The sequence below is a fragment of the Hyperoodon ampullatus genome (genome assembly GCF_949752795.1).
Source record: "Hyperoodon ampullatus genome assembly, chromosome: 5".
In the NCBI taxonomy this organism is placed as follows: Eukaryota; Metazoa; Chordata; class Mammalia; order Artiodactyla; family Ziphiidae; genus Hyperoodon; species Hyperoodon ampullatus.
The window spans coordinates 44,967,271-44,990,844 of record NC_136918.1 but is presented as its reverse complement, the minus strand read 5'-3'; the positions used below and the strand labels follow the sequence as shown (position 1 = coordinate 44,990,844).

General features: G+C 40.1%; 1 protein-coding gene across 4 annotated transcripts in view; it reads right to left on the bottom strand.

Annotated features, from left to right (window-relative positions):
- IGF2BP2 (insulin like growth factor 2 mRNA binding protein 2) overlaps window positions 1-23,574 on the bottom strand; it is a gene marked incomplete at both ends in the record, with an annotated part of 157,358 nt that overhangs the window by 22,829 nt on the left and 110,955 nt on the right. For 3 of the 4 annotated variants that reach the window (XM_079705597.1, XM_079705598.1, XM_079705599.1), the window contains 7 exons: window positions 2,140-2,275; window positions 2,618-2,740; window positions 10,213-10,347; window positions 12,755-13,027; window positions 15,049-15,112; window positions 19,003-19,054; window positions 20,042-20,090. In XM_079705597.1, the coding sequence (XP_079561723.1) occupies window positions 2,140-2,275; window positions 2,618-2,740; window positions 10,213-10,347; window positions 12,755-13,027; window positions 15,049-15,112; window positions 19,003-19,054; window positions 20,042-20,090 (832 nt within the window). Of the gene's footprint in view, window positions 1-2,139; window positions 2,276-2,617; window positions 2,741-10,212; window positions 10,348-12,754; window positions 13,028-15,048; window positions 15,131-19,002; window positions 19,055-20,041; window positions 20,091-23,574 lie in introns of all 4 variants that reach the window. The other variant, XM_079705596.1, reaches the window with a different exon arrangement.

Genomic DNA, 23,574 nt, shown 5'->3' with positions numbered 1-23,574 from the left:
TCAGTGCCTGGTACATAGTAAGTACTCAATAAATATTTGATGAATGAATATGTTTAAAACATATTAGATTAATAGTTTTTCCTAACTCTATCCAGGGAAAGATCAGACCCTTCACTAAGATACCACTTATGTAAACTCCATTATCCATATGCAGAATGGTTCACAACCTTGGCTTCTTTACCATTTAGTTGCCAGCTTCATGATCATCTCACTTGCTTATTTCACATTTAAACATGGGGATGCTCACATAGGCTGCCCCTTCAGAGGCAGAGGGATGACGCAGCACCCACCCTGGCCTGTATCCAACCTGTCCCACCACTGCCCCCCTAACGCTAAGCAAATCTCTAACATTTTCTCTTTTCTTATCTGTGGCTCTAGGGTCACCCAGTAAGTTGCCTTCTTTTAGAATGTCTGGAATAGGAGAGCTAGGATCCTTAACCTTGATCCCATTCATGTATAAGACCTAGTAGTTTTGTTATTCACCTATCAATGCATGACTTTAGCACAGACATGAATGAACCTAAGTGATATATATGCTCAGGGGAGGGTGTTTGGAGCACCCAGACCCTTTGTAGCATTTCCAGGTGTTCACGGAAAGAGCTGTTTATCATAAGAGATCAAGATCCCAAAAGAAGAAAATGAGATCAGTGGATGATACTTTCACAGACAAATACACACAAACGGGGGAGAAGTTCACATTGAAGTCTTCTCCTCGTGCCTCGTAATTATGATGTGACAAGGGCTACTAAGGGGGGATTTGGGGTGAGGTGGGAGAGAGAATACTGACCTGAGTAAGAAGGTCCTGTGGAAAGTGCTGCAGTGAGGAAACTGGGGCTGCGTTTAACCTACCTAGTCCTTCGTCAACATTTATTCTTCTGTGAAATGTTATATACAAAGTCTGGGATTTTCTTCAAAGTCATCCAAGAGGGGTGGGGATATGGATAAAGGTTCAGATGAAACGAAACAGGCCATGAGTTGATAACTGTTGAAGCTGGATTATGGGCATATGAGAGCTTATCATAGTATCCTTTCCTGAAAATCATTATCATAAAAAACGAAAAAATTTACTCCTCTGAGCTGAGTTTGTGCTTTGATTGATGGACAAATATTTTTAAGATTTCTGAATGAACTTTAGAATGGTGTCTCCCCATTAAAAAGTTGGAACTAGTAGTAATAACAGGAAGAACAAACCCAAATCAGTCTGCTAGAAGTATTAGAGCTGAGGCAATACATCAGGGGCTTCCCTGGTGGCGCAGTGGTTAAGAATCCGCCTGCCAATGCAGGGGACATGGGTTTGATCCCTGGTCCGGGAAGATCCCACATGCCGCGGAGCAACTAAGCCTGGGCACCACAACTAATGAGCCTGCGCTCTACAGCCTGTGAGCCACAACTACTGAGCCCGCGTGCCGCAACTACGGAAGCCCGTACACCCTAGGGCCTGCGTGCCGCAACTACTGAGCCCATGTGCCGCAACTACTGAAGCCTGCGTGCCTAGAGCCCCTGCTCCACAACAAGAGAAGCCACCACAATGAGAAGCCCACGCACCACAACGAAGAGCAGCCCCCGCTCGCCACAACTAGAGAAAGCCTGCACGCAGCAACGAAGACCCAATGCAGCCAAAAATAAATAAAGTTTTAAAATAAATAAATTAATTAAAAAAATAAAAGAACAGATCAGTGAGAGATGAAAATCAGAAGTTATTTTTAAAGTATGTATTTTTAAAATTGGAAAATAGGGAAAAAATCTCACTTTTCTAACATACCAGCTATTTTGATTTTTATATATAGCCTTCCAGGCATTTTGACCCATATTATTTTACATAATTATAACCCTAGTTACATATACTTTTATATATTCTTTTCTTAATTAACAATACATCATAAGCAATTCCTCATTTTAAAATCTTCCAAGTTGTGATTTTATTGACTTCACACTATTTTGTCCAGTGCACTTATCATCATTTACTAGTTCGTTTCCTGATTATTCTAATGCCCTTGCCCCAAGAAGACATGAATAACTCTGCATACCTATTCTAAAGTGCTTCTTCACTTTCTGAATGGCAATTATTCTTAGAGAGGCTTGGATCCTGCCTGAAAATACATGTGAAAACCAGTGGAGAAGAAAGCAGTAGGCACTTACATTAACAGCCAGCATATCATTTTCAAAGGCCTCACGCAGCTTCTTCATAATCTCTATTTCAGCATTGGCACAGGCCTCAACTGTGCCCTTCACAGTGATGGTTCTTTCAGGGTTGTATATGCTCAAATCCTGCAAGCTGGCCACCAGGAAAAAGAGAGAAATTTCCTTTTTTCAAAAGGAAAAATAAAATCCCAGAAGGATCACAAACAAGTCTTGGTGGAGGAGACAGGGAGAAGACACCACACGCTGTGGCACAGAATATCTGCCATCTTATCTCAAATCTTTGTAGTGACTTAGATCAAATCCATAGTAGAAAATGTTTGACTGGTAACTATTTATGTATTTGTTTTGATGGTGTTGAATATAATCACATCACTTATGATTACATTCCCACTTTAAAGCAGATGAATGAGTTGGATATATCAAAATGCTCAAATTCTCCATTACTGGGCACAATTAATCTGAACAAGTGGCTTACGATGAGATTGTTATCTTGGTCCCTGTCTCGTGTTCAATTTTCTTCAAATTTCTGCCTTCTTTTCCAATCAGTCTTCCAACCAAGCCATTGTGGGCCAGGATCTTCAGAGGAATCTCTTCAGCTCTAAAAGACACAAGCAACATTTTAACATTTAAGGTGAACACAACGGTTGCCTCCCAAGAGCTATTACCCTCCTTTTTTCTTACAAATAGAAGCCATTTTTGTTTAGGTACCAAGTGACCATGGGCTTTATGAGATGCTGGGTCCTTCACTAACTCTGGTGTGTGAATTTTGATTAACGCACGCCAAATCATGGTAATTATACTCCCTTGTTGTGACTGGTTGGAAATGGGTCCAAGAGAGAGATCTGGCCAACTAGGTATGAGAATAAGTCTGTTGGGTGATTTCAGGAAGGTTTTCCTTGCTCTTAAAAAAGGCACAACGGATAATGACATCAGTCAGACAGTAGACTAGGAAGCTACAGGCCCTCCTACTCCCACAGAGACACCAAGCTGACAACACAAGACAGGCTAGACTATCTCTCTGGGAACTCTAGAGATCAGGTGAGAAGCTATAGCACCCAGGCTTTTATAAAACCAAAAAGGGATTCAAGTAAAAGGGGTAGGAAATTTTGTGGCATTTGGCATGCCTTTCACGCTCCTTCCCCTTACACAGTATAGCAAGGGGAAACTGGGAGGAAATCCTCCATACCAGGGATCCTCCCCTGGGACAGAAACAAAAGACTGGACCGTGATTCCCACGTTCTGGCTTGCCTGGGGGCTGCCCGAGTGATTGGTTTCTGTCTCGCCTGACTTAGAGTTGACAAGCCTGGTGCCAGAGTCTGGAAGCTGCTGAAAACAGAGGTGAACTGTTAGAGCTGCAGTTCCATAGTCAGAAGCCAGAGGGTGAAAGAGATCAGAAATGGTTTGAGAGGTCCTAGAACCTCCAGCCAGACTGATGAGTGATGATCTTCTCCTGAACAAAGCCAGTATGCAAAGACTGTGAGAGGTGTTTTTTTTCAAATGCTCAAATCGCAGCAAAAAATTATAAGGCATATAAAGAAATGGAAACATGGCCTAATCAAAGGATCAAAATAAAACTCCAGAAACTGACCCTAAAGAAATGCAGATCTATGAGCTACCTGACAGACTTTAAAAGAGTGATCATAAAGATATTCAATAACCTAAAAGAGAACACAGACAACTAAATGAAATCAGGAAGATGATGCATGAACGAAGTGAGAATATCAACAAAGAAAAAGAAACTATTAAAAAACAACCTAACAGAAATAACAGAACTGAAAAACACAATAACTGAACTGAAATATTCATTAAAAGGGTTCAACAGCACATATGATCAGGCAGAAGACTGAATCAGCAAACCTGAAGATCAGTCATGTGAAATCATCAAATGAGAGGAGAAAAAAGAAAAGAGAATTTTTAAAAAATGGAGAGAGGGACTTCCCTGGTGGCACAGTGGTTAAGAATCCGCCTGCCAATGCAGGGGACACAGGTTCGATCCCTGGTCCAGGAAGATCCCACATGCTGCGGAGCAACTAAGCCTGTGCGCCACAACTACTGAGCCTGTGCTCTAGAGCCTATGTGCCACAACTACTCAAGCCTGTGCACCCTAGAGCCCGCATGCCGCAACTACTGAAGCCCGCGCACCTAGAGCCCGTGCTCCACAGAAAGAGAAGCCCGTGCACCGCAACAAAGAATAGCCCCCGCTCACCGCAACTAGAGAAAGCCTGCACGCTGCAAGGAAGACCCAACGCAGCCAAAAAAAAAAAAGTGGAAAAAGGCTAAGGGACTTATGGAACATTATCAAATGGATCAAAATACATGTCATTGGAATCCCAGAAGGAGAAGAGAGAGATGGTGCAGAGAGCTTATTCAAAGAAAACAGGCAGAAAACTTTCTAAATCTGAGAAAAGAAATGGACATACTGATTCAAGAAGCTCCAAGAACATCCAACTGGGATAAACCGAAAGAGAATTCCATTGAGATACATTATAACCCAAGTGTCTAAAGTCAAAGAGAAAATCTTGAAAGCAGCAAAAGAAAAGTGATTAGTAATATATGAGGAAGTCTCCATAAGATTATGGATGGATTTCTCAGCAGAAATTTTGCAGGCCAGAAGTGAATGGGATGACATATTCAAAGCACTGAAAGAAAAAACTATCGGGCTTCCCTGGTGGCTCAGTGGTTGAGAGTCTGCCTGCTGATGCAGGGGACACGGGTTCGTGCCCCAGTCTGGGAAGATCCCACATGCCACAGAGCGGCTGGGCCCGTGAGCCATGGCCGCTGAGCCTGCGCATCTGGAGCCTGTGCTCCGCAACTATGGGAGAGGCCACAACAGTGAGAGGCCCGTGTACCGCAAAAAAAAAATAAATAAATAAATAAAATAAAGTCAAAGAGAAAATCTTGAAAGCAGCAAAAGAAAAGTGATTAGTAATATATGAGGAAGTCTCCATAAGATTATGAGTGGATTTCTCAGCAGAAATTTTGCAGGCCAGAAGTGAATGGGATGACATATTCAAAGCACTGAAAGAAAAAACTATCGGGCTTCCCTGGTGGCGCAGTGGTTGAGAGTCCGCCTGCCGATGCAGGGGATGCGGGTTCGTGCCCCGGTCTGGGAAGATCCCACATGCCGCGGAGCAGCTGGGCCCGTGAGCCACGGCCACTGAGCCTGCACGTCTGGAGTCTGCGTGTCCGGAGCCTGTGCTCTGCAACGGGAGAGGCCACAACAGTGAGAGGCCCGTGTACCGCAAAAAACAAACAAAAAAAAACTATCAACCAAGAATACTGCATCTAGCAAACTGTCTTTGAAAATGATGGGGAAATTAAGACTTTTCCAGATAAACAAAAGCTGAAGGAGTTCATTACTGTCAGAGCAGCTCTACAAGAAATGCTAAAGGGAGTCCTTTAAGTTGAAATGAAAAGATGGTTCAACATATGAAAATTAATCAATATAATACACCACATTAACTGAATGAAGGACAAAACCCACATGATCATCTCAACTGATACAGAAAAAGCATTTGATAAAATTTAACAACTTTTCATGATTAATAACACCCAACAATTTAGGAACAGAAGGAAACTACCTCAACATAATAAAGGCCACTTGTGAAAAGCCCACAGTGAACATCATATTTAATGGTGAAAAACTGAAAGGTTTTCCTCTAAGATCAGGAACAAAACAAAGATGCCCTCAGTATTTCTATGTAACATACTAGAAGTCCTATCCAGAGCAATTAGCTAAGGAAAAAAAATAAAAGACATCCAAGTTGGAGAAGAGGTAAAATTATCTCTGTTCACAGATGATATGATCTTATATGTAGAAAACAAAGATTCCACAAAAAAACTGTTAAAACTAATAAACTAATTCAGCAACACTGTAGGATATAAAATCAACACACAAAGAACAGTTGTGTTTCTATACACTAACAATGAACAATATGAAAAGGAAATTAAGAAAATAATTCCATTTATAATAGCATCATAAAGAATAAAGTATTGAGGAATAAGCCTAATTAAAGAAGTAAAAGACTTATACACTGAAAACTATAAAACAATGCTGAAAGAAATTAAAGACAGAAATCAATGGAAAGACATCTCGGATGCATGGACTGGAAGACCCAAAGTTGTTTAGATGTCCACACCACCCAAAACAATCTACAGATTTGATGTAATTCCTATCAAAATCCCAATGGCAACTTTTGCAGAAACAGAAAAATTCATTGTAAAATTCATATGGAGGGGCTTCCCTGGTGGTGCAGTGGTTAAGAATCTGCCTGCCAATGCAGGGGACACAGGTTTGAGCCCTGGTCTGGGAAGATCCCACATGCCATGGAGCGACTAAGCCTGTGTACCACAACTACTGAGCCTGCGCTCTGGAGCCCATGAGCCACAACTACTGAGCCCACGTGCCACAACTAGTGAAGCCCGCGTGCCTAGAGCCTGTGCTCTGTAACAAGAGAAGCCACTGCAATGAGAAGCCCGTGCATCGCGACGAAGAGCAGCCCCCGCTCACTGCAACTAGAGAAAGCCCACACACAGCAATGAAGACCCAATATAGCCCAAAATAAATAAACTAAATAAATAAATTTATTTTAAAAAAATTCATATGGAATCTCAAGGGACCCTGAATAACCAAAACAAGTTTGAAAAAGAACTCACATTTCCTGATTTCAAAACATATTGCATAGCTATGGTAATCAAAACAGTGTGGTACTGGTTTCAAAACAGAAAAATAAACCAACAAGAAAGAATAGAGATCCCAGAAATAAATCTTTGCATATATGGTCAAATGATCTTCGACAAAGGTGCCAAGGCTACATCATGGGAAAAGGACAGTGTCTTTGAAAATTATCTTAGGAAAACTTGCAAAAGAATGCAGCTGGACCCTTATTTCATATACAAAAATTAACTCAAAAGAGATTAAAGACCTAAATGTACAACCTAAAAGTACAATTTTCCTAGAAGAAAACAAAGGAGGAAAGCTTCACGATAGTGAACTTGGCTACTGTTTCTTGGATATAACACCAAAGCACATTTGACAAAAGCAAAATTAACAAATGGGACTACACCAAACCTAAAAACTTTCGTGCATCAAAGGACACACTCAACAAAATGAAAAGACAACCTACGAAATGGAAGTAAGTATCTGCAAATCATATATCTGATAAGGATGTGGAGAAATCTGAACTCTTGTGAAAGGCTGGTGGGACTGTAAAATGGTACAACTGCTATGGAAAACAGGTTCCTCAAAAAATTGGAAATAGAACTACTGTATGATCCAGCGATCTCACTTCTTGGTATATATCCAAAAGAATTGAAAGCAGGGTCTCAAAGAGATATTTGTACACCCATATTCAAAACAGCACTATTCATATAGCCAAGAGGTAGAAGCAACCCAAATCTCCATCAATGGATAAATGAATAAACAAAATGTGGTATACACACACGATGGAATATTATTCAGCCTTAAAAAAGAAGGAACTCCTACAACATGAATACATTTTGAGGTCATTATGTTAAGTGAAATAAGCCAGTCACAAAAAGACAAATACTGTATGATTTCACTTATCTGAGTTCTCTAAAACAGTCAAATTCGCAGAACCAGAAAGTAGAATGGTAGCTACCAGAGGCTGGAGGGAGAGGGAAAAGGGGAGTTGTTGTTTAACAGGCACAGAGTTTCAGTTTTGTAAGATGAAAAAGTTCTGGAGATCTGTTTCACAATAATGTGAATACACTTAACACTACTGAACTGTACTCTTTTTTTTCTTTTTTTTTTTTTTTTGCAGTTTGCAGGCCTCTCACTGTTGTGGCCTCTCCCGTTGCGGAGCACAGGCTCAGCGGCCATGGCTCATGGGCCCAGCCGCTCCACGGCATGTGGGATCTTCCCAGACCGGGGCACAAACCTGTGTCCCCCGCATCAGCAGGTGGACTCTCAACCACTGCGCCACCAGGGAAGCCCCAGAACTGTACCCTTAAAAATGGTTAAGATGATAAATTTTATGATAGGTGTTTTTTGTTTTTTTTACAATAAAAAAAGTTCAAAAAAAGGGGGGCGGGGAACAAGGAGAGGATGCCTTCTCTTTCAACTTTTAAATAGTTTTCTGTGGGGATCCAAGGTCTGAAATCACTTCAGTCATCTTGTCATCATCAGGGGAGTATCAGATACCCTGAAGAAGGTAAAGCAGAAAGAAAAGTCATGGGCCTTTTAGTCTATGATTCAACTGACCTTTCAGTCACTCTCACATAATAAAGACTTCTAATTATGTGACATCATAATTGTTTCTTATTGCTTAAGCCACTTGTTATGTTTTCTGTTACTTGCGACCAAAAGCATTGAACAGATGCATTACTACTGCCTCAAAATACATGGATGTTTGAAGAAGCTCCACTAGAATGTGACTTACAGAGGGCAGGGTTTTTCTGTCAGCTTTGTCCACTGGCACATAGAACAGTGCCTGACAGACAGTATGTACTCAATAAATATTTGGTAAATGAATAGAAAGAAAATTTAGAATCCCTCTTCTCCTCCATCCTCCACCTCCTACTCATCTTCCTCAGGTCTCAGCTTAAATGTCACTTACACAGGGAGGCCTTCTCTGAAATCCTCAAATCTCTTCTTGTCCCCCTAAAACCTTGATTAGGGCCTCCAGTTACCTGCAGTTGTTTTCCACTGTAGCACCTCTCATAGCTGTGCTTAATTACTTACTGGTGTAATTATTTGTTTAGCAGATGTCTCTCCCACTGGATAAAAAAAGGAACTGGATCTTGTTCAGGGCTGTAGCCTCAACCCAGCACAGTGCTCAGCAAGGTGCCGCACTCAAAAAAAAAGTATTTCACAGACAGTCAAGTTCTATCTTGGCTCTACACAAATACTTTAAGAATCCAATTTATACATCAGTCTTTTTGGTTCTTCAGAATATTGTAAGATGCTTACACCTAGCTCACAGGACCAAGGAGGATAACATTTATAAAATTCTCAATAACTTAGATGAGGGAAGGGCTTCTTCAAATTAAGCCACAGCATTTGGGGGGTTTCAAAAGCCCCAAATAGTAAATAATTTTTAAGTGAAAGGTTAGAGTCCCTTATGAAATCTAAGAATAGATTTGCAATGTTTTTCTTTTAGGAACTACTTTCATCTTCTTGGTTTTGGAACACTATTATTTGACATTGTTTGCTAAATTAGTTTTATATTCAATTCATCCCTCACTGCTTCTTTATAAAACTGCCACACATGCCTGTAAGTGGATTTTGCCAAACAAACATAGAGCCTTTTTTATTATATTGCCTATTCCATTACCATTAATTTGTTTATAATACAAATTAATAAATTTGTATTACTAAATTATACAGGTTACTAAGAACTGTATTTGTCATTCAAACTGGTACAACACTCAGGAATCCTAAGAAATATTTTGTAAAAGAAATGGACAGGGGGAGAGAGAAAAACAAAGAAGAATGAAGTAGCCACTCAGATACCAGTTTCTACTATTTAAGGAAACATAATCCAATTTTAAGAGTGCAAGTGGCTTGGGAGCATGGTGACAAAACCCTTTTCCAGCATAGTAAATGATGGTTTTGACAACAATGCACTTTCTATTATCTGCCTAGTCCAATATGATAGCCATTAGCCACACATGCAATTATTTAAGTCTGAATGGATTAAAATAAAATATTCAGTTCCTCCATTGCACTAGTCACATTTCAAGCACTCAAGAGGAACACATGGCTAGTGGCTATCATATTGAACAGTGCAGATACAGAACATTTCCATCACTGCATGGTCCTGGACAGCATGGGTCTATATGTTCCTACCAATAATTATTACCAGTGAGTGATGGAAGCATTAGGATCACCAAGAGAAACATACAAGTAGAGAAGCAGCCATGTTATAAACATAAAAGATCTATTTCCCACCATATTCTCTTTAGGAACAAATTTCTGAAAATTAATCTTTCCCCTACTCTCTTTATTGAGAAATAGATTTACAGCTTTTTAAAACTTTCCTGGGTTAAATGAATGAGAACCTAATCTTTTTTTCTGCTGAGTGGTCTGTGCATTGTGTGCAAACTTACAGTTTGGTCTCATCAGCCTCTTTCTGCATGATTTCGAGAATCATGCGGCATGCTTCAGAGGTTCCCTCTGGGGTGGCATGGATGGTGACAGGCTTCTCTGCAGCCCCGGAGTTCTCCTTTCTATGGATGTCTACCCTGCAGGAAAAGAATCAGGAGCCATAGCACAGCGTCATCTGGGACTGGATCCTAGTCCCAAGAATGCGTCGTATCGGCCAATGTACAGCAAGGACACAGACGGACCAGGAAGTGTCATGAGCACGTTTGCAACCAATGCCATTCTCCAAGAAGGCGGCAAGCAGTGCAGGGGGTCTTGTGCCAAACCCAAATTCTTGGCAGCTCCACTGAGAAGGGAATATTTCTTACAGGAGTGCCATTGGGCAAAGGCACCAAGGCAACGTGGTAATGAAGCCAGTTTGGTAAATGAAGTGTTTTGTGTAGTCTTTCCAATGATCTTAGAAGTGAAGAGTAAAGTGAGCAGGATAATACTGCACGTTGGCACACTGCCGGTCTCTGAACTGATTGCAGCTTTTAAAAGCCATATGTTAATCCAACTCTAAAAACCAAATTCAAGCAAGCTTTATGTATCTCAGTATGGACAGAAAACAGAGGCATGCCCTTTCTCTGCCTAAGTTTTTGGTTTCCTTGCCACCGGCAGCCTGCCTTCTTCCAGGCTCTTAAAAACTAATGGCTCAGGGCTTCCCTGGTGGCGCAGTGGTTGAGAATCCGCCTGCCGATGCAGGGGACACGGGTTCGTGCCCCGGTCTGGGAAGATCCCACACGCCGCGGAGCGGCTGGGCCCGTGAGCCGTGGCCGCTGAGCCTGCGCGTCCGGAGCCTGTGCTCCGCAATGAGAGAGGCCACAGCAGTGAGAGCCCCGCGAACCGCAAAAAAAAAAAAAAAAAAAAAAAGAAAAAGAAAAAAAGAAAACCTAATGGCTCAAAAGCTTGATGACTTTATCAGACTTCTTTGGGTAGTTGTGGCTCTATTTGTTTTTAACTTTCAAAATCACATAATTGATTGTATCCTTTTTTACTTTGGCTGTCAGAAAGCCCAAATCCAAGTCTCTGGCCTATTTCTAAAAAAATGCGCACACACTTTGAGAACTAACTCACTTGTATTTAAACTTGCTGCATTTTTTTAAATGATTTTTTTTTAGTTACTTTATTTTATTTTTTGGTCACACTGTGCGGCATGCGGGATCTTAGTTCCCCTACCAGGGATTGAACCCAGTGCCCCCTGCAATGGAAGCATGGAGTCTTAACCACTGGACCCCCAGGGAAGTCCCTAACCTTGCTGCATTTTTAAAGCCACTTTAAATAATCTTTGGAACAAAAAGACATACAAATAAAAATCACTTTCTCAGTGAAGAAAACTTAGAGGGGAAAAAAGGGGACTGAGGAGGCGACTTCTCTGGCCCCTTTCTCTCGGACCAGTGAACCTCACCCGGGAGCGCCCCCTAATAAAGCTCACTTGAAGCTTTAAAAAAAAAAGGGGGGGGGACTGATATTAAAATAAAGGAAACATCACATAGTACTTGCCCCCTGTACTATCTCATCATTTCACTCCTATGATTTTAAACTCTGGGACTCATATAAGTGTCCATTATTTGGAAGCAACTCAGTCACTTTGCAGAAAACAGTGTTTTCTCTTTCAGGTTACAAGACACTCAATATCCTGAATAAAATGCACTAGGCATGTAAATAACAAATATTTGTCAGTAATTTGGTGCTTTGTAATTTAAGTGCTTTCACAGTAATTATTTCATTCAATCTGCCTGACTGTCCTAATTCTCACAATACTCCTGGCTTACAGAAGAAGCAATTGGTGCTCAGAGACCTTAACGTTTTTTCTAAGATCACACAGCTATTAAGTGGTAAAACTTGAACAAGGGTCTTTGTTTTCAAGACCTGTGCTTTGTTCATTACATCATGCTGTGGTCTTATGAACACACAAAACTCAACAACCTCAACAAGTCACTTTATCCACTACAACTCCTTTACCAATTCAGTCTCCTTAAACAGACAGAAAACTAAACATAAGACTAGTGTACTTTATTTATTGCTCAATGTAACAGTGACTCACCCGTTTCCTTTATGTAGCTATTTGTGAGACTCCCTAGGTGGTCTCAAAGAATGACTACCACCCAGGGCTCTGACGCAGGAGAGGAGGCAAGAGCTAAGATACATGGGTTCTAGGGTCCCGTAAAGTTCAGCCCCATACCTCTGTTGTTTTAAAAACATGTAGATGTATCCACAGGTATCAGACAGCTTATGAAAACAATTCTTGACTGTGAGGTCATTAGTACCTTGTTTATGAACTATTAGTGTTTCAGGGTACGACCTTTAGGTCACTGGCATGAAAGCTCATTAAAGCCCCTGGGCTTTGTGTTAGTCTGTTAGTAGTTCCGTTTAAAGAAGCCATAGTCCCATACAGCACAGCCCCCCGCTGCTGATGCAAGCAATAGCAACCTGGGAATGGCCGGGACCCACCAGCACTCAGGGGACCCCTCAGAAGGAAGCAAAGGAAGCCCCGGAGGCACGTACCGGGACTGGGTCTGCTTAGTGATGTTCTTTATGGTCAAGCCCTCCTTTCCGATGATGGCACCAACAAACTGGGTGGGGACCAGGATCCGCAGCGGGAAATCAATCTGTCTGGCCTGAGAAGAGCCCCCAGGGGCATGGCCTTGCTCCCGGGAAGAGTGGTCCCCACGCTGGGCTCGCTGAGGGGGCGAAGGGGAGCTCACCTCTTCATCCGGGATGTAGGAAATCTTGAAGGAGTAGTTCTCAAACTGATGCCCGCTTAGCTTCTCGATGGCTCTGAAATGCAGCAGGGGCAAGTGAGCTTTGTTAGAGAACAGTGTTGGCGAAGACGCCCCAGGGTCAATGGACCGGTTCATTCACTCTCCTTTACTAGTTGCCTATGTGAGTGCCGTCCTCGGCACTAAGGATGCAGCAGTGAGCAAGACACGTGCCATGTCTGCTAACTCAGAGCTTGTGGTTAACAAATTAAACAAGTAATTACAATGTGTAAGCCTGGTCAGACTTGATATACAATGTGCCAGTCTGCCTTTTTTCACCACTCAAGGCTGTATCCCTATCATCAAAAACGCTTTGTAAATACTGGCATAAAATTGTCCCTTTTTAAAAATTTTTAATTGTAATACAGTTATTACTGAAAATTCAGAAGTAGATAAGCACAAATAAGAAAAACATCCTAGCCCATCCTATATCTTTCTTAAATATAAATATACTATTATGTATGAAAATAGATTAATACCATACATACTACTTTATAACCTTTAAAAATAGTTAATACTCTAAACAGTTTTCAAGTGATTAAATATCCTGCAATTTAGTTTTTACTGGCTGTTTAACATTCTATTGATTTGCCATCATTTTTGCAACTGATTCTCTATTGTTTTATATATATATATATATATATATATATATATATATGTTTCTAATCTTTTACTACTGCATACAGTGTTGTCATGGGCATCTTTGCAACTACAACTTTGCGAACAGGACAAATTCCTAATGGAATTGCCGGGTGAGAGAGTAGGCAGAATTCTAACATCTTAAGCCATTATTGCTCAGTGTCCTTCTGGAAAGGTTTCAACATGTACTATCCCATAGCAGTTAAGAGAGCATTTGTTTCCTTGAATCCTCAGAAGTACAAAGTATTATGATTTTAAAAGACTTATCAATTTGATAAATCCCACTATTGCATCTTAAAAACTATACATGAAGTGCAACCATTTTTTCACGTGTTTTTGGCAGCATGTGAAAAAATTAACCCTCTTCTACAAGGTTATTGTTTAGGGTTTACGAATTTATTACAAAGCAGCACTTTTTGAATTCAATAAAAGCAACAAAGTAATATCATGTACAAAGGGCCTACCTAAGTAGCAGATGGACAAGAACTGTAAAGGTTCAGTTGTTGGTATATGTATCCTGCTTACATACGTGTGCAAAAGTCAACGGCAAATGACTACTGCCTTTTTCAATGCAACATTAACATTTTGAAAACTAGTGGTATGAGAATGGGTTAACCATGTATTCATGGGTGTGGAAACCTTGAAAAAGAAATAAAAGTATAATCCTGGAACATATAACCAATACGGATGTTATGCCACATGTGACCATAAGTCTAGTTACAATGACCTGACAGGCACTTCATGGACCCTCTACAAAAAGGAACTTGTTTTTGTTGTTGTTGTTTTTAAAAAAAATTCAGTCCCATGTGTGTTAACAGCCAAACTCACAATTAACCATCACTGAAGCAATGTAGCCATGAGTGGGATTAGGAGGTGAATGTGAGTAGGAAAAAGAACCTGAGCCAGGTGCTCTTTGATGAACCACTCCTAGATGACAATGCTCCCTTGGGCTGATGTCACTAAGGTGGATCCCTCTTTTAATATTCATAGAGGGAATATGAGGTTTCAGCATCCATTCAATGAGTTTGGACAGAAGCGGGCTTGGGCTTCTTCCTCATGGTGCATGGAGGAAGCTCCAGGTGGAAGTGGCTCCTAGTGGCCGTCAAAGCAGACTCTAGTGGACACAATGTCACAGACGTGGTGCCCTCTATTCCTGACTCTATCAAGATGCAGCTCCCACCTCGGTTTTGATGCCAAGGCTCAACATTTTTCAAGATAAAAATCTTTGTACAATCAACAAACAGACACTCTGGTATAAATGCCCTGGGGCTCCACTGATGTGTCAAAGATCTGCATCTTTTCAGAAAAGGTTTATAAACACAGGACTCAATGGAATTCAAAGACAAGCTCCACTCCCCGCTACGCCCAAATTTGAAGGGAAATAAGCCCAAATCCACTTACGTTTTTGCTTCTTCTCTTGTTGCATATGTGACGTTGACAACGGCAGTTTCTGTGTCTGTGTTGACTAGGAAAGAAGCAAAAACTACATTGTCATAGAAAAAAATAAGCTGCCACCCTCTGGCTAATGTAAATAAACTTATTTAGAGAAAAATGCACAAAAAACCTCACTGCCCTATCTCTTAGAGTTACTTGAATCTCTATCTATCTTTATTCATGCACATTCATAGTAATTTGTAATCAACTGTATATACACATTTGTAATCAATTGTATATACAACTCAAAACTACATTTTTACTTATTTTATCAACACTTTTACATGTGTATATGTATATGCACACTTTCTTTGGATTTTTCATTTTTAATGCCTACATAAAATTGCAGCAAGTAAATGTGCCATGACTTTTGCCTAACCATTCCTTAATTGTTGACAAATGGGTTATTCTCAGTATTTGCTATTCTGAAGAGTGTTGATAAAAATCACCACTGTTGCAAATATCACTTAATTTGTGTTCTTCTGAATTATTTTTTTAGGGTAATTTAGAAAGAAGATAATTGATAATAGAACATAATGATTTTTAATGACTGTTTTCAGATTATTCTCCTAAAAGTTTGTATCAATTTATTGTACCACTATGAGTTTTGTTATAATTTGCATTTATTTAAAAATAACTGGATATATGTATAAAATATAAAAAAGAAAGTATTTTAATTTTTCATTCATGGATAAGGTTGAACTATTACTATTTTTGTTCCCCTCTGATAGACCTCCTTGACTGTCTGTGTGAGTTAAATCTAGTAACTGTGTACAATGAATAAAGAAAGTTGACAATCCCAACACATTTGACTGAAGAGAACACATAAACTCTAAGAGTGGTTAATAAGGGATCACTCTTGTGAGTTGGTTTATCTTGATTCATAATTGCTTGCCTCTTCTTCCAAAGTCAGACATTAAAAATGAATTCAGGGCTTCCCTGGTGGCGCAGTGGTTGAGAGTCCGCCTGCCAATTGCAGGGGACGCGGATTCGTGCCCCGGTCTGGGAAGATCCCACGTGCCGCGGAGCGGCTGGGCCTGTGAGCCATGGCTGCTGAGCCTGCGCGTCCGGAGCCTGTGCTCCGCAACGGGAGAGGCCACAACAGTGAGGGGCCCGCGTACCGCAAAACAAAACAAAACAAAAACAAAAACAAACAAAAAAAGAATTCAAACAGCAAGACAAACTTTCTCAATCTAAGTCAGTAAACTTAAACCAAAAATACTGGTTTCCCCAAAACCACTAAACATAACTAAATCAAATCCTCCCCCACTAAAACATTTAAGCTATTGGGAGACTTGGAATTAACAACATTAAGGTGAGGATAATTCAAGAAAACCACAATAGAGGTGCCTTTCAAAATAATAATAAAACCCTATAATGCAGGGATCCTTAATCTTTTTTTTTTTTTTTTTGCAGTACGTGGGCCTCTCACTGTTGTGGCCTCTCCCGTTGTGGAGCACAGGCTCCAGACGCACAGGCCCAGCGGCCATGGCTCATGGGCCCAGCTGCTCTGCGTCATGTGGGATCTTCCCGGACCGGGGCATGAACCCGTGTCCCCTGCATCAGCAGGCGGACTCTCAACCACTGCACCATCAGGGAAGCCCTTTAATCTTTTTTTAAAAAAATTATTTATTTATTTATTTATTTGGCTGTGCTGGGTCTTAGTTGCGGCATGCAGGATCTTAGCTGTTGCATGCAGGCTCTTTGTTGAGGCATGGGGGATCTAGTTCCATGACCACAGATCAAACTCGGGCCCCCTGCATTGGGAGCCTGGAGTCTTATCCACTGGACCACCAGGTAAGTCCTGGGATTCTTAATCTTGAATCCATGTTAGAGCTTCAGGAACTCTTTACTCACCCTCCCCACTTCCCTGCAAATATTCAAATTTGTGGGTACGTGGATATTTCTGGCTTATAATTTCCATATGATTCTCAAAAAGGTTAAAGATCACTGTTATCCAATAACTTCAAAGTAGCTGCAGCCCTTACCGGGAGGGGAGGCATAATCCTCAGGAAGGAATGCCACTGAGATTTACGTGTCACCAGTGCTGAGCCCAGCCCTTGCCTTGGCCTGGGGCTGTTCGTTTTGCTCTCTAATACAGAGAGGTCCTCATAGTGCAAAATAGGGAATGTGCAGCCCACAACCATCCTCTTTCAGTGCTGACACACTGAATGCTACGAGGCCTCATATCTGCACTTTGTAGTGCTACAGATGAGGTTGAAGACTCCAAAACGGGAGAAGGGCTGGCTTTGAACCTCCTGAATAAAGCTATCCACCAGAAGTCTCAGATTCTCAGATTTTGTTCTACTCCTTAGTCATATTCTTTGTTCTTGAAAGACGTCTGTCTTCAGGAAATCAGACCTGTGATTCTGGGGAAAACTGAGCTCCATTCAAATACTTTATTTCATTGGACATGAAAATGTTTTAAAATCCTACTGAAAATGTTTTCCTGCTCAATCAGGAATCACCTATGAAACAGAACAAAACAACAGCCCAGCACTTCTATCCCGTAGTTGTGAGGCAGCTAGAAACTGGGTGCTCTCAGGGCACAGGTGCCATTGGAGCTGTGAACTGCCCCCAGGGACCTGGAGTATTTCTTCCTTGCATGGCATTGTCCTAAGTTTGTAACATGGTCTTAGTTAGTAACTTTTACAGGTTCATGTCTGGAAGGTCATCCTGCCTACTAAATCCATTCCTTATTAGAATGTCTTCTTTTCCATTTGAGGGGAATAACAAGAACTGAGGAAACAGAATCCTTGTAAATCATGTCTTCCTTCTGAGCTCTTTCCCTTCACCTTTGGGCATGGGCAGTCAGCAGTATGAAACTGACTAATAATATTTTTAATATTCAGGAGTGGAGAGCATCTGAATAACTACTGCTTTAAAACTATTATATTAATTATACTGGTGGATAGAACAGACTGCACATGAGAAAATGGATTCTCTGTGATTTTTCCTAAGTGAACTTTAACGATTATGTATGACTCCATTGTCTGTAAATATTTATTCAGGTTCTCTCTGGCTGCCCCAGCTATTCAGTGATATAGGAAGGGTAAATTTATTCTCCCCAATATACACATGTGGAAACTGAGCCAGTAAGGTTAAGTGACTTTTACAAGGGCTCACAGTCAGTAAGTGACTGAATTCATAGTCTGCTTTCTAGGTCAATGCAAAAATAATCTTTATCACGTTACTGCCTGTCCTATCAGGAGCTTAGAATCTACTTTTCAGGGACTCTTAAATAGCTACATAAGATATCATCTGAGGTACCCTTTTTTTTTTCTTTAAAAATCATAGCACTTCATGTTTTAGAAGACAAAAATAAGGGCGGCAGGAAAAAGAATATGTGTTTTCTGGGGATTTACAGCATTGTTCCTAAGACAGAGGCTCTCAAATGAGTACACCCAAAAATCACTTGGGGGAGCTTGCTGGACATACAGATTCATGACTTCTTCCCCCATAGAGTCTTAATTTGTAGGTCTGTCTATGGTGAGCCCTAGGAACCTGCATTTTTCCCAAGCACTCCAGGCGATTCTGGGGTAGGAGTCCTACACCTTGAGAAACACTCAGTCCAAGATATTAGGGATATGTTATTCTTAACCAGGAAGAGGAAAGCTGTAATAATGTAAATCCAGTTACTTCCAAGTGAATTAAGCTTCCCCCACCCTGACAGCATTTGTCCAGTGCTTGAGTACATTACGGAGTATAAGAAAAATAGCCTGAAAACCATTCTTTGAAAAAATCGATATAGACAGATGGATATAGACATCTCTCACATACAGATATACAAACATACACTCTAGGAAGCTTGCTTCAAAGGAATTTGAACTTATTATTTGTCCTTGGATTTGACCCGACCTGTAAGAAATAACAGGTAATATCCCTCTCAAAATTCAATAGGTTAATTTCGTCACTTATTACCTTGTTCGACATTCTCCACTGTCCCATACTGAGCCAAAAGTCCATCCAACACCTGAAAAAGAAGCTTTGCTGTCAGAATTTCACGTCTTCCATAAAAGCAGCTAGAACTGAATAAATGCACAGGACTTTCATTTGCTTATTGGCTCTCAAGTAATCTGTTCACTGAGGAAACACAGCAGAGCTTCAGAGTCTTAGTAATTGTTAACAATCACGTTCATCATGATGGTTGGAACACACTTGCTGCTTTTGAAATGAGAAGCAGAATAATGTACAAAGATCACTTCTCCTGCCTGGAAGATTTAACCTTCTTCCTTCACCTTTCCTTTAGGGATCTCCTTATTTTACAAAGTAATGAGATATGTATATGTTCAAAATTTTCCACAATGAAAATTTTTTTTCTTAAAGGAATAAAAACATTAGACAAAACATTCTGTTTCCTTTAAGGCTATTTTGATTTTGTTTGGGTTGGGGAACATGGGGCAGTATGTTTTTCAATAATGCAGTAAAGCCACTCCCCATATTCTATCTTATTTTATTTCAATGCAACAATCTTGTAAGAAGTTCTACAACTCTGAAAACATGTCTTAACTGTTATTCATAGCAACTAATTCAAAATAAACAAAAAACTTGCTCAAACTAACAAAGAACCCTCTATTCTTATGGGTTTTTCATTTATTTTATTTTTCCCCAAATCGTAATTTAGAAAGGTAAAAATCTTTTATAAAATCATGGGATAAAAATCACAAGCAAGGTATGTATTTTGTTTCACAGTTTGTCTGTTGATGCTTGGTTTCTGAGAAGACAGAACATAAGGGATCAAAGTGCACATCCTGCATGACGAAAGGGACAAATCTGACCCCAAACTCAGGGCAGATCATGCACATTAGGGGCACTGAAGAAGGGAAAGTCTGAGGACCTCTAATTCTTAAATGTGAAAGGGAACTATAAAAAAGGGAGAAAATCCCTTATTAACCCATTAAAAAATAAAATGAGGCAAGAGAGCAGGAAGATAATAAATATAGAAATGACATTGGCCTACCTCCCACTGCAGGTGAGGAGGGATGTTTCGAATCTGAATTTTCCTGCTCCTGTAAAAGATAAAAGCACAGACACAACAAACAGGCTTAAGACCACAGCTTGAGTTTACTTTCTCACTATGTTCACCAAGACACCAGCAAGGGATTTTGATTGTGAATCAAGAACATCTTGTTTTAAGTCATCCATCAATTTCTCCCTTTATGTCTGTTAGTATTTGCTTTATATATTTAGGTGCTTCTATATTGGGAGCCTAAATGTTAATGAGTGCAGTATCCTCTTCTTCTATTGATCCCTTTATCATTATATAACGCCCTACTTGTATAGCACACAGAATTACACCCAACATCTTGTAATAAGCTATAATGGAATACAATCTGCAAAAAAAAAGACACACACACAAAAAAACTGAATGACTATGCTGTACACCTGAAACTAACGTACTATTGTAAATCAATTATACTTCAATTAAAAAATTAAAAGAAGACAAAAATTAAGAGCAGCTTGTTTTAAAACTTTCAATTAGGGACTTCCCTGGTGGTACAGTGGTTAAGAATCCGCCTGCCAATGTAGGGGACACGGGTTCGATCCCTGGTCTGGGAAGATCCCACATGCTGTGAAGCAACTAAGTCCATGCACCACAGCTACTGAGCCTGTGCGCCACGACTACTGAGCCCACGTGCTGTGACTACTGAGCCTGTGTGCTGCAACTACTGAAGCTCGTGCTCGGCCTAGAGCCCGTGCTCCACAACAAGAGAAGCCACTGCAATGAGAAGCCTGCACACCACAATGAAGAGTAGCCCCCACTCGCCGCAAATAGAGAAAGCCCGCGCGCAGCAATGAAGACCCAATGCAGCCTAATAATAATAATAAATAAATAAATAAATAAAACAAAACAAGCTGTTTTAAATAAATAAATAAATAAATAAATAAATAAATAAAACTTTCAATTACTTTGAGGAAAAAAATAAAGAACCCAAGAAGTCTGAACAAGCTAAAGAAACAGCTTAGTTAGATGCAAATCTGCCTTTTCAATTTCCTACCAAAATAGAATTTAAATTGCCACACATGTTCTAATTATAGAATTATTCCCTTCCTCCTCAACATACATGGTCCTGCAAGTGACCCTACCCCAAAAGGTACCTAGGCTCAAACATGAGAGGTGGAATACATACACAGCAGGCTTAAAGAGGATCTTACCTAACAATGCAGAACTTCCTTTTAAAAAATTATTTTTATTTCTAATAGGTAATACAGTCCTAATTCAAAAATCAGGACACTTTAAAGAGGTATTCCATGAAAAGTCTTACTCATTGCTTGTGTAACCTTCAGTTCCTTTATGCAAATACTAGTAAATACAAATATACAATCCTATTTTCACCTTTTCTTACAGAAATATTTGCATACTCTGCACACTCACTGAACCTTGTTTTTTTCACCTAACAGTAATGTCCTGAAGATTTTTCTACACTGGTAGATAGAGAACATCCTCATTCTATTTTACACTACTTGGATGTACCAAATATCCATCCCCTATTGATGGATATTTGGGCCTTCTCCTGCCTTTTTATTCAGAAGATTTTTCTTTTTTTCCAAGACATCTGATAACTTTGAGTGATTTAGATCATTTCTTATTTTTACTTAAGGGTTAAAATTAGATAGAAAGAAGAATAGAAATACGAAGATAAGAATTTTTCTATCTTTGGAGAATATATTAGATCCCAGAAAGAAAACAAAATCAACATTTAAATATTAGAAGAGGTCATTTCAATGGAAGGGCTTGGCACTGAAATCCCATAAATATCGCCTTTGGGGGTTGCAAGAGAAGAGATGTGGTGGCCAAAGTGTAGCCCCATTACTTTTCCTTTCCTTCTTGTGTAAGAGGTATCAAATAGTTGCTATATGCAGCCACACATTTCTCCATGGCTTTAATCTGGGCAATAGCCACAGAAAGAAATGTTACAATTCATGCAGAGAGGAAAAAGGAGAGAGACAGAGAGAGAAGTACACAGACAGGGGAAACAACAAACAAATAATAAAGGAACTGAGGGGCTCCTGTTTCCTCTGATCTTTTTTTTTTTTAAATTAAGGGGGATCATCCCTCTGTTCTAGATCCCATATACTACTTCTGTCTTGTTTTATTTTTTTAAAAATGAGAACGCATTCATGCTTTACCAGAGCTGCCTAAATGACTATACAAGCCATTCTGTAGAACCTCTAATCTTGTGTCAGGATAGGAAGGAGAAAAAAGAACCAGGAACTAATTTCTGCTTCTGTGCTATGAAGGCTCATTCCTGACACTGCCTTTGGCAAGAGTTCATAATAAAACTGCTGACACCATCCCATACAGTGGCTACATGGAATGCTCCACAAAGGGTGTCACAAGCCTAACTATTTATAGAAAAGGCATCATAATTTACAAGAAAATTGAATATTTCTAAAGAAAAATATTTTTGTTATCTCCAAGTATAAATAAACATTGACTACAACTGCTAAGCAAGAATTTATTGATAGAAATCCTATGGGAAGAAATTTCTGCATAGACACTAAGATTTGAATAGAGAAAGATACTGTTGCATTGTTATGACAAAGAATGCAAATAATCTAAATATCCACAAGTAGGGAGATGAATAAGTAAATCATAGTAGAGCCACAATACTGAACATTATACAGCTGTTAAAAAGAATGAAGTAGGGGCTTCCCTGGTGGTGCAGTGGTTGAGAGTCCGCCTGCCGATGCAGGGGACACGGGTTCATACCCCAGTCCGGGAAGGTCCCACACGCTGCGGAGCGGCTGGGCCCGTGAGCCATGGCTGCTCAGCCTGCGCGTCCGGAGCCTGTGCTCCGCAACGGGAGAGGCCACAACAGTGAGAGGCCCGTGTACCGCAAAAAAAAAAAAAAAAAAAAAAAGAATGAAGTAGACATGTATCCACGGTCATAGGACACTGTTCAAGGCATAATGTTATAAGATGAGCGCTAATTACAGGTTAGGTTTGATCTGTTTTTTAAGAGCACAAAACAAAAGTATATGTCATTAAATGTGTATATATGTAAATGCACAGAAAAAGGTAGCTACAAACATTTGGTTGGTAAAACAGGACATGTACTTTTTATTTTAGCTGCTTCTGTCTTGCTTGCTTTTTTAAAAAAATGACATGTTCATGTCTTACTTACTTTAAAAAATTAACACTTAAAACTCCTACTAGGGCTGCTTTCATGAATCGAAAAGATTCATTTCTTTAAAGTATCCTGGAACCTGCTTTTAAAAAAGAGAAAAACCTTCTTATTTTCTCCATAATTATCAACAGGTTAGGTATCCTTCTTGAAATCTTATTTAACAAAGTATTAATTTATCTGGCAAACCCCTTTGTTCACAGTGTGTAAATAATCAAACTCTGCCCAGTCCACATGATCCCAAATCCTAACTGAATGGGTCTAAAACAGTGATGCTTCCCTGTAATATCTGGTGTGAGGACTGCACATCAGGCAATCAGTTGAGTAACTGGAACGTTCGTTAAGCAGGGTTCTCTAAAAAGCT